This window comes from Jaculus jaculus, chromosome 5, assembly GCF_020740685.1.
Source record: "Jaculus jaculus isolate mJacJac1 chromosome 5, mJacJac1.mat.Y.cur, whole genome shotgun sequence".
Classification (NCBI taxonomy): Eukaryota; Metazoa; Chordata; class Mammalia; order Rodentia; family Dipodidae; genus Jaculus; species Jaculus jaculus.
Genome location: NC_059106.1, coordinates 73,897,032 through 73,908,311, shown reverse-complemented (window position 1 = coordinate 73,908,311; position 11,280 = coordinate 73,897,032). Strand labels below are relative to the sequence as shown.

The 11,280-nt window shown below is 54.9% G+C and overlaps 1 protein-coding gene across 1 annotated transcript; it reads left to right on the top strand.

Annotated features, from left to right (window-relative positions):
• The first annotated feature begins 467 nt into the window (after nt 1-467).
• Nucleotides 468-10,773, top strand: Tinagl1 (tubulointerstitial nephritis antigen like 1). Its single transcript, XM_004665163.2, has 12 exons — nt 468-544; nt 1,094-1,414; nt 2,259-2,322; nt 6,096-6,188; nt 6,381-6,495; nt 7,530-7,653; nt 7,735-7,885; nt 8,000-8,192; nt 8,293-8,338; nt 8,584-8,707; nt 10,046-10,091; nt 10,191-10,773. Exons 2-12 carry the CDS (start codon nt 1,108-1,110, stop codon nt 10,332-10,334), a joined length of 1,407 nt encoding a protein of 468 aa, XP_004665220.2. The 5' UTR covers nt 468-544; nt 1,094-1,107; the 3' UTR covers nt 10,335-10,773.
• Nucleotides 10,774-11,280: the final 507 nt, after the last annotated feature.

Here is an 11,280-nt window from a genome sequence, read left to right as displayed (position 1 = left end):
CTGAGAATTCCTGTCATTCCTGGGAGCTGCTTTGGCTTGGGGCGGCCCCTGCCCAGGGGTCACTGTGAAGAGGATGTGCGGACAGTTTTCCTACTAAGGAGTTGTGTGGGGAGGAATTTACAGCTTTTTGCCTCTAACACCTTCCCTACCTCTCCTCCTCTGGGAGAACTCAACTCTCTCAGCTCCATGGTAAAACCTATTGGAAAGTCCTTCCTAGTGTCAGATCACAATCCTTTCTGCTTGAGTTGCAATTCTGTCCTCTAAGGGGCGGTTTCTAATGCTCAGACCCAAAGACAGCACCCATGCGAACCCCCACCCCCACCCCCCGCCCCAAAGCTCCAGTCTGGGCTGCGGGCTACTCCAGGTAGGATCTAGCGGCCCCGCCCTCTCGCAGCCCGAGCCGGGGCGGGTGCTGCGGGCAGGGCGGTACAAAAGGCGGCCCGCCCCGCGCTCGCCGGACTCGGTCGGGCAGACTCGCGCCAGGAGGCAGGAGGCGGCGGGGAGGCGCGCGGGCGGCCTGGGTCCAGCCCACACTCCTCACCAGGTAGGGGCGCTCCCCGCGCAGAGCCCAGAGGGTGCAGAGGGACAAGGAGCGGAGAGGAGGAGGGGGCACGCCGAAGGAGCGAGACTGAGGGCAGAGGCACGGGCGGGTGGTGGTGGTGGGAGGACAGGGACGCAGCGAGGACAGCAGGACAGGACCAGTCAGAGGTGGCTGGAGCGGCTTAGGAAGGCACAGAGCGGAGGACCCAGGTCAGGGATGTCAGAAGAGCAGAGTGACCAGGAGCAGAGGAGAAGACCTTGGGTGCTGAGTGGTATAAGAATGCCACAGCCCCTATTTCCTCGTCGTTGAATGTCCCCAGGCAAGTCATGAAGGGACTCCCTTCCTGTGTGGGGTGTGTTCCTTGCGCCTACGAGCGAGCCGGCTGTGACCCCTTTTGAGGTGTCCTGCCCAGGGGACTCCGGAATCAGCCTCCCACCCCGCTGAACTCCCTTGGCCTCACAGCTCCAGGACACACAGGACGGAGAGAACTGCCTTTGGTGTGCCTGGGAATCTCTGGGACCCACCTGTCACCCCTAACCTCTGCCTTCCCAGGTCCAGGACACACCATGTGGAGATGTCCGCTGGGGCTGCTGCTGCTGCTGCTGGCCGGCCTGACTGTCCTGGAAGCCCGGCGGAGTCGCTGGCGCAGGGACCTGGCTCCTGGTCTGCACCTGCGGGGCATCCGGGATGCAGGGGGCCGCTACTGCCAGGAGAGGGACATGTGCTGCCGAGGGCGAGCTGACGACTGTGCCTTGCCCTACCTGGGCGTCACCTGTTACTGTGATCTCTTTTGCAATCGCACTGTCTCTGACTGCTGCCCTGACTTCTGGGACTTCTGCCTTGGCGTGCCACCCCCTTTTCCCCCCATCCAAGGTGGGCACCAAAACGGCCAGGAGGGCAGGTCACTTTCTTAATCCTGAGGCCCAGGAGAAGGGCTGATGTATGAACGTTTCCAGGGGGAATCTTTGCAGAATCTGAGAAAGAGACGGTCCCATTCCCTGCCCCTCTGGGAAGTGTGTGGTCTCAGTTAACTTTGTAGCAAGGCTGAGGGAAGAACCTCCCTTGGGACTCTAAGGTGGTCCAGGACAGGACAGCCAGCTCGTGCCCTTTCTCCTAGTTGTGTCCATCCAGACATGGAAGCTGCTGTCCCACTGATGTCTCAATGGGGCTGGCTGGCTTGCCTTAGCCCTGGGTCCTGCCTTCCCTCGGGACTCTTGAGATGGGCCTTATCTACGCGCGGCCACATCCACCCCTGCCGTCAGCTTCCACAAGCCCTCACCCTGCTCCAATAGGACCTCCAACCGGAGAATCGCAAAACTCCTGCCCACGGTTCTGCCAGGCTTCAGGCCAATTACCTCCTGTGCCTGAGCTGCTGTCCCAAAGTGCTGGGCTAACTTACTTTCTCTGGGCCTCAGTTTCTCCAGGCTCCTTTTATACCTCATATATAAGTCTCAACTCCTAAAGGCTACCAGGAATGTCACAGCTGACATCCAGTTGAAACAGCGTGGACCCGAGCCATGGTCACAGAGCAGCGTCCATGTGGCAGTTGGTGTTTTAAGCTGTCATCTGGCCTAAGATTCAGTGAGAGCTCTCTGGTGTGCATTTGTGTGTGACCGAGGTGACCTTGGGAGGCTTTGGCGTGCTCGGCCTTGAGAACCTTGCCATTTTAGCCATCATCCTTGCCTGGCATCCACTGCTCTCCTCTCCCTCCCTCTAGGATGCATGCACGGTGGTCGCATCTACCCAGTCTTTGGAACCTACTGGGAGAATTGTAACCGATGGTGAGTGTGGAGGGGCCTGACAGCCTTGGTTCAAACTCTATCCCTGCCACCTATTTCCTAGGGACAAGTTATTTCCCTTCTCTGGGCCTCAGTTTCCATGTCTGTCCGGTAAGCATTTTAACACAGTGTCACTGCACAGAGCAGCAGTGTAGCCACATGCCTAGGCAAGGTCAGCTGTGGTGCCTGGCTGGGTGCCACGCCTCATCTGGGAGTCCTTCTCCACCCCTCCTGGATTGAGCTGGCCTCCTCCCCCTCCAACTGGTCTCACTGTCACGGGAGAGTCCAAGCAAGGGACGCCAGGAAGGAAACCTCTGACTACAGCATCCGCTGTCCTGGGGGTCAGGGATAGCTGAGCTGGCGGCCAGCCATTGGCCTGCAGCAGGGCCTTCCCTGGAATGTGACCCTCCCCCCATTCCTGGAAGCAGGAGGAAGGGGCACCCCTATTCCTCAGTGTGAGCTAGAAGGTGAAGTGGGGCTGGATGGGAAGTATGGAAGCCTTTTCGGGAACACTGGGGTCTCTGCTGCCCCCGAGCCTGCCCCACTCCCTCCCTCTGCCTGGGCAGGCGAGGCCCCAGGGAGAAGGAAACATTGTGGAATGCACACTGCATAGCTCTTACCATTGCCTCACTGGGTGAGGGGGTGCCTGGGTCACTGTGAGAGTGAGAACTTGGGAGTGGGTGTTGGTATGTGTCTGGGTGAGGATCGTGTGTATGCATGTGTGTGTGCACACGTGCATGTGTGTATGCACGCTTAGGAGGTGGGGCGTGACTACAGGATTCTGCCATCTTGATGGGGTGGACGTTGAGGGGTTAACACTCCCACTCCTGTCTCCGGCCCCTCTGGAATGCTGGGACCTGCTGCCACCAATCTTGTCTAGACCTGCTTGGGCAGCCCTGGGCGCAAGAAGTAGGGACAGGAAAGCACTGGTTGACCCCTGCCCTGGGCTCAGAACAGCCCCTGATGGCTTAGTGCCCCGAACTGTCACCTGAAAGCATGGGGGCATTCATGTGCCTGCCAGGCTCCACACTGCTGCTAGAGACACTTCAGCAGGGCCCAAGGGCTGCTGGAGAAGGATAAGAAGGTTCCTCCCTTCCTCCACAGACCCCTTTAGCCCTCTTGAGCACCGCCCGCCCTCTGGCTCTGAAGCTGGAGAGCCAGCCATACTGAGGCTTGGTTCCCCTTGAGGCTCCTTATAAGGCGACATTGGAGGCGGAAGCCCTCGGCTGCCTGAAGGAGGTTGTTCAGCATCGTGTAGGAGCAGAGTTATGAGCTTGTTAAAGCATTGTAGAATGTATAGAATTCAACCCTCCAGGTGATACCTCCTAAAGACCTACTGCATCACAGGCACTTTATTGGATCCAGGAGGTGCAGCCAAGAAGGGCACCAGCACTGTCCTATGGGAGCTTCTAGCCTTATAGGGAAGGGTGTGGCAAAACCACACACACACACATGATATGGAAAACGGTTACAGGCATTATAGAGAAAGAAGATAATAGGGATCCTATTTTATGATGGGAAAAGGATCGAGGATGAGGGGACAGTCTCTCTGAGCAAGTGACATTCATTATGGAGTAGAAGATGGAAAAGTGGCCCAGGCCATGCCACTTGGGGGAAGGTGGGAGGTGGGAGCAGCTCCTCTCAGTGGGAGCTGACTTTACAGGAGGTAGGGCAGGGATAGTTGAGTGGGGATGGCAGAACCCCAGAAAGGCCAAAGACTTGATCCAAATGTCATCGCCCAAACCAGGTGAGATGAGACGAGACGAGATGAGGGACTGGAGGGGGAGTGGCGGTAGTGGAGAGGTGACAGGAAGATGGTTCATGCTGTGCCATTCACAGCACCTGTGATGAGGGGCACGGGAGTATTGTCACAGACCTAGCCTGCCCGGATCTGAAGGGCTAGGTGCCCTGTCGGGAGCAGGCTTGGAGAAGGCTGGCATGCTATTTTAAGTCCGAGATGCCATTACGTATCCAGAGGTGTGGTCAGCTGTACAGGAGTGTGCAGCTCAGGAGAAGGGGGGCCTGGGGTTCCTGAAGTGAGAACAATAATAGTCAAGAGGGATTCTGAGCGCCCACGATGGCCCTTTAGAAAACTGTCATTTAATCCCTGGAAAGTGGTACTATTTATTGCCCTCATTTTGCAGAGAAGAACACAGAGGAGTTTCCTTCCTAAGGCCACACAACTAGCTGGCCAGAGTAGAAGCCAGAATTTGAACTCCAGAGTAGGTATTCTTAGCCACTTCACTGGACTGCCTCAGTCATTCACTCACTCACTCAGCAAATATTTACTGGGCTTGGTCCTAGTAGCACAGGCTTGACATCCATGTCACACTGGAGACTGAGGAAGGAGGATGGCGTGTTCAAGGCTATGGAGTGAGTTCAAGGTCATCCTAGACAACTTAGTGAGACCCTGTCTCAAAAACAAATGAAAAGAGGGCTGAGGATGTAGTTCAGTGGTAGAGAGCTTGTTTAGCATTTGTGAGTCCTGGGTTAAATTCCTGGTACAACCAAACCAAAAATATTTACTGGATGCCTATCGCACCCTACGTTTTGTTTTCCTATGCCCAAGATACCAAATAGTGCCTGTCCTCAAGGGTCTTAGAGTCTAATAAGTGAGCCGGGCTTAGCTCAGTTGATAGTGCTTAGCCAGCATGCAAGAATCCCGAGGGTTGATCTCCAGCACCGAGTAAACTGGGCGTGGTGGCGCATGCCTATAACCCCAGCTCTAGGGAGGTGAAGGCAGGAAGCACAGAAGTTCAAGGTCAGTAATGGCTATATAGCAAGGTTAGCCTGGAATACATGAGACCCTATCTCAAACAAATAAGTATCTGGCAATATAAATAACCCAGGGACTCACAAGTGCCAGGTAGGGGTGGCATGCTGAAGCAAACAGTAAGGCAGGGAAGTGAGACAGGAAGTACGGAGGATGCTGTTTTCAGATAGGGTGGAAAAAGGAGGCTTCTCTGGGAAGATGACATTTGAATGAAGATTTGGAGGAAATGAGAGACGTGGGGGTGTGAGAGGAAGAACAGGGCACAGGCCTTGGATCAGGAGTATGACTGGAATCAACAACCAGCCTATAGCTGGAGCCTTAGAGTCCAGGAGCAGGAAGAGGGGTCAAACAGGAGACAAGGGGTCACACAGGGCTTGTCACCAGTAAGGACTTTGGCTCTTATGCTGTGATGTGCAGCCAACGGAAGGTTAGGGCAGAGGAATGACATGGTATGACTTAGGTTAGACATGGCGGTTGTAGCAGCGGTGTTAGAACTATTCTAGGGGGGTATGGGGTGGCACAGGGCATAGGCGGGGACACGGGAGCTGCCACGGCAATCCAGGTGAAAGGTGATTGCATTGTGGTGGACACTGGCGAGAGTGAGACCGCAATTGGATTCTAGGGTGTGTTTTAGGGTGGCTCTGATAGGAGCCTGTGATTGTCTGGGCATGTGAGAGTTCAAGAGTGACTCCAGGTTTTTGGCCTGGTCTGCATTTGATGAGAACAGGGGTGGGGAGAGATCGGGAACGTGGCTTGGGAGGTACTAAGCCTGACCTGTTGGTAGATACTTGTCGGTGATGATAGGACCCTGAGTGACAGTGGTGAACTTGAGAATCAGGAACTTGAAGTTGACATGTAAAGCCACCAGGCTGTGTGGGATCACCTAGGAATTCTTCTGTGGTCGCTAGTACCGAACCCAAGGCTCATGTGGACCTCTGGGGCCTTGGCCCTTCAGTGGGTCCCCAGCCCCAACTCATAGTTTCCTTCCCTTCTTTTTTGTCAGCACCTGCAGAGAGAATGGGCAGTGGGACTGTGACCAGGAGCCATGCCTAGTGGACCCAGACATGATCAATGCTATCAACCAGGGCAACTATGGGTGAGAAGTCCTGGCTATGACCCTGGTGGGCACAGGAGTGCACACCCACACACATGTCCTACCACAGATATATATCATGCGAGGCACTTACACATTGGAATTTTATTCCTGTATGCCTTTAGCCACAATGCATAGCCCTGAGGCTCCTGGCTGTGACAGATCTGTGACTTACTTCCTCTTTTTCTCCTCCAGGTGGCAGGCTGGGAACCACAGTGCCTTCTGGGGTATGACCCTGGATGAGGGCATTCGATACCGCCTGGGCACCATCCGCCCATCTTCCTCGGTCATGAACATGAATGAGATTTATGTAAGTCCATCCTTGCCTCCGCCCTCGCCATCTCTCCATGGCTTAGCATGTCAGGGACACTAACACCTTTGCCTTGCTCTGCCCCAGCACTGGGCTGCATCCCCGGGTGCATAACTCCCCTCTCAGGGCCTTTGTTGCTGTGTTGCTAACCATTGGGCTCCTGATTCTGAGCTGTGTGAAGTCCCTTCTGCCTCTTCAGCTTGGGAAAAAATGCTGATGGTTCCAGTACAGCTGGGTTAAGACCCAAGGGACCAAGAGGTCACCTTGGTATTTTAGGAAAACTATGGACAGACACTCTTCCAATTCTAGCCAGGGAGTAACAATTCTCAGAAAAAATGCCGACTCAGTGGAGCCCCTAGGGAGGAGGGGGGCTTCTCTTTTCCCACCAGACCCAACCAGTCAAAGGGGGAGAAAGGGAGAAGGAAGGGAGGCTCCGTGCAGCGGGCATGGGAGGGGCACATGCTGGAGCAGCTGTCCATCAGCAGCAGGCAGTGAGAGGCAGGGGTGGCTGTCCCCACCAGAGGGACTTCAGCTCAAGGCTGGGATGACCAGTCCTTGGCCCTGCCTTATTCTCTGAGGACGAGGACGCTGGCTATTTTCTGCCTTCTGCTGTTTGTCTTGGCAGCTTGCCTGGTCACGGGACCTTGCTGCTTCTTTCCTCCCCTGCCCTTTGGGTCTTGGAGGCCACAACTCTGGCAGGAAGGAGGGTGTGGCGAGTCAGAAGGTGCCCAGGAAAGTTGTAGGGGCTGAGAGCGGAAAGCTAGGTGACTCTGGTCCTGCCGCCGCTGCTGGCCTCAGGATCTTCATCTGTGAAGTAGGCCTCATCACCCCTACATGATTCTTGGGTGGCCCCAAATGGTGCTTGGTTCTGCCACTCAAGTCCAAGTTGGAGGTAGCTTAAATCTCCCCCCACACACACACTCGCGAGGCAGGATGGCTCCAGGGGCTCTAAGTAGCCCTCCAAGGCCTGGCTGGGCTCCTGAGGGGTAGCCAGGCCGCACCAGGAAGCAAGCAGAGCCCCCTTTACCTTACAGACGGTGCTGAGTCCCAGGGAGGCGCTGCCTGAGGCTTTTGAGGCTTCTGAGAAGTGGCCCAACCTGATCCATGAGCCGCTTGACCAGGGCAACTGTGCGGGCTCCTGGGCTTTCTCCACGGCAGGTGTGTCAAGGGCCAAGAGATGGGTGCAAGGGAAGAGAACGGAGGACTGGCCCCTAATAGTTCCTCTGAATTTCCCACTAGCTGTGGCATCTGACCGAGTCTCCATCCATTCTCTGGGACACATGACACCCGTCCTGTCACCTCAGAACCTGCTGTCCTGCAACACCCACCATCAGCAGGGCTGCCGAGGTGGGCATCTCGACAGTGCCTGGTGGTTCCTTCGGCATCGAGGGTATGCGACAGGGCGTGGGTGGGGAAGTAGGTAAGGCCCCCGTCATGTAGGCAGAGTTTGGGCTTTACCGCGCTATGAGGTCCATCTGTCTTGCTCTTTCTGCTGCCTCTCCAGGGTGGTGTCTGACAACTGCTATCCATTTTTCGGCCGTGAGCAGGACAATGAGGCCAACCCTGCACCTCGCTGCATGATGCATAGCCGTCCCATGGGACGGGGCAAGCGCCAGGCCACTGCCCACTGCCCCAATGGCCAGGTTGATGCCAATGACATCTACCAGGTCACTCCTGTCTACCGCCTGGGCTCTGATGTAAGTCTGAACATGAGTGGGGGGCAGAGGTGGGAGATGGATGTTCTGCTGAAGGCTAAAGCCTCCCCGTGATGGATGCTGTCCTGCCCCGTCCCTCCAGGAAAAGGAGATCATGAAGGAACTGATGGAGAATGGCCCAGTTCAAGGTGAATGCCCCTACTTTCTCTCTCCTGGCTCTGGAAGCTTGTGCCTGCTTGAGGCTGGGCGCAGGGCCCCCTGTGTTCTTTGTGACTCTGAGCAGCAAATCCAGTGGGGACAGAAGTGAAGGGGTCCATGTGCCCTCCTCACAGAAGCCCCTGGAGGGTCCCTTGGTCTCTAGCATGGCTTGGTGACCTCCATATCAATGCCTGTGGTAATGGGCTGAGTGGGCCTATCTTGTCTCTGCCTACAGCGCTCATGGAGGTACATGAGGACTTCTTCCTATACCAGAGGGGTATCTACAGCCACACGCCTGTGAGCCTGGGGAGGCCAGAGCCATATCGTCGGCATGGGACCCACTCGGTCAAGATCACCGGGTGAGGAGCCTGTGGGCACAGGGGGTTGGGAGCAGCAGAGCTTGTATTAGGAGCTTTTGTTAAAAAATATTTTAGGACTGGAGGAATGGTTTAGCGGCTAAGGCATTTGCCTGCACAGCCGAAGGACCCAGGTTTGATTCTCCAGGACCCACGTTAGCCAGATGCACAAGGGGGCGCATGCATCAGGAGTTTGTTTGCAGTGGCTGGAGGCCCTGATGCACCCATTTTCTCTCTCTCTCCCTCTTTTTCTGTCAAATGAATAAATAATAAATAACAAATAAATACTTTATTTATTCACTTGCAAGGAGAGAGAATGGGAGCACCAGGTCTTCTTGCCCCTGCAAACAAACTCCAGAGGCATGCACCACTTTGTACATCTGGGAAATCAAATCCAGGCCATCAGGCTTTCAAGCAAGTGCCTGTAACAGCTGAGCCATCTCTCCAGCTCCAGGAGCTTTTTGAATTCTTGTGGTTTCTACCATGCTAAGGCTACACCTCCCATTTCCAAAGAGGAAACAGACTCAGAGAGCTTGAGGGTATATGGAGAACAGGGAGCTCTGAAGGGTTTCTGGGAACAGTTCCTTTTTTTTACCCAGGGAATAAAATTGCTCCTTGAAATTCAAAGACTGCAAGAGTTGAACCAGGCATGGTGGTGCATGCTTGTAATCCCAGCTCTGGGAGGTGGAGACAGGAGGATCAGGAGCTCAAGGTCATCTTTGGCTACAAAGTTCAGAGCCAGACTGGGCTTCATTAAGACCCTGTCTCAAAAAAAAAAAAAAAAAAAAATTCAAGAGTTGCTGGACTTCTCCCATCTCAGCACCTGTCCCAGCTCTGGATGACTTACTGAGTGACCTGGGTAGGTCACTCCTCAACCCTTGGCTGTCCCCTCTCACATACAGATGTGAGGATTATTGACTTCATTAGTCAACGCAATGTCCACCCAGTGAAGCTGGCTTCCAGGGGAAGTTCCAGGCCTCTGAAGTACCCATATTTACTAGATATTTTGCTTCTAAAGCCCTAATATCCACCCTCTGTGGCTCTCCAGGAGAGGGAAGGCAGGCAGATGTGTGAGGTCTCAGTCAGGACTCAGAATGTGGGTCCCTGAGGCCCAAGTTACCTCTCCTGCTTAACCTTTCCTCTTCTTCCCACAGTGCCATTCCCTTATTTGGCCTGGGGACATAATGGGGAAACTGAGGTGGTACAGAAAGAGATGGACACTCACCATGTCCCTGGGTGCATTCAATTTTTCAAAAGCAGCAGGGGCAGGTATGGGGGTCCCTGAGGTTCTAGCCCTGAGAAACAGGTATAATCAGTGATCTTTCCTTCTCCTGCCTCCAGGTGGGGAGAAGAGACACTGCCTGATGGAAGGACAGTCAAATACTGGGTAAGTGTCCCCGGTGTGAGGCTGTGTCCCCCTTTCACCTACTTCCTCTTTGCCTTGCCTGTCCCAGCCTTTAGCCTCACGGCCCCTCTTCATTTCCAGACTGCAGCCAACTCATGGGGTCCAACGTGGGGTGAGAGGGGCCACTTCCGCATCGTGCGTGGTACAAATGAGTGCGACATCGAGAGCTTCGTGCTGGGCGTCTGGGGCCGCGTGGGCATGGAGGACATGAGGCATCATCACTGAGGTCTCAGGCACTAGTGCAGGCCCAGCCGGGAACGCCAGTGGAAGCAGCTGTGGCTGAGCCCCTAGTAGCTGCACCTTGCACAGTGAATCCCTGGTTGCAGGCGGGCGCCTGGCTCCAATCCCGGTGCTGACCCACTGACACAGCGCCCAGCCTGGGAGCCACAGGGCATGTGAGGCTGGGAAGCCCTCAGGCCTCCTGGTGGGAGATGGGCAGGGCTGGCCCTGGAAACTACAGGGCCTATGCATTCCAGGCCCCTGGCCCCAAGCTCAAGACCAGAGGCCGGAACACCGCCATTCTTCAGCCGTTATTATACCCCACTCCTATCTCCCTGGCCCCCAGCCCCGCGGTACCGTTGTGGCCCCCAATACTGTTTTCTTATTCTTCAAATATATTTATTTTTCTTTTCACTGTTTTAAAATAAAACCAAAGTATTGCTAACCACAGTATCTTGGACCCTCCAAGGGTAGAAAACCAGGCCAGAGCTGGGGTGACACATGACTAAACAGTATGAAAGACTGCTTGCAAACTAGGCATGGTGGCACAAGATTGTAATCCCAGCATTTGGGAGGCTGAGCCAGGAGGATTACAACGAGCTAGCTCAAGGCCAGCTTGGACTATATAGGAGAACTTGTCTACAAAAGAAGAAGAAGAAGGGGAGAAAAAGCTAGGTGTGGTGCCACATACCCGCAATCCCAGCACTTGGGAGGTGAAGGCAGGAGGATCTAGATAGAGTTTGGGGTCATCCTTGGGTTACCTAGAAAGTTCTAGGACACAGCCAGGGCTTGAGATCTTAGCAGAAAGGGGAAGGGAGAAAGGACTATCTGTCACTGGCCAGCAGGCAGGAGTGAGTGAATTAAAAATCTTAGTCTCCTTTCAGCTCTAAGTGCCAGTGCTCAGCCACTTGGAGGAGGGGCACGGATGGCACGACCTTTGACCCCTGGAGAA

Coding starts and splice junctions, on each gene's coding strand:
- Tinagl1 (XM_004665163.2), top strand. CDS start 1,108: ATGTGGAGATGTCCGCTGGGGCTGCTGCTGCTGCTGCTGGCCGGCCTG. Junction 1,415..2,258: donor CCCTTTTCCCCCCATCCAAG/GTGGGCACCAAA, acceptor CCCTCCCTCTAG/GATGCATGCACGGTGGTCGC. Junction 2,323..6,095: donor TGGGAGAATTGTAACCGATG/GTGAGTGTGGAG, acceptor CTTTTTTGTCAG/CACCTGCAGAGAGAATGGGC.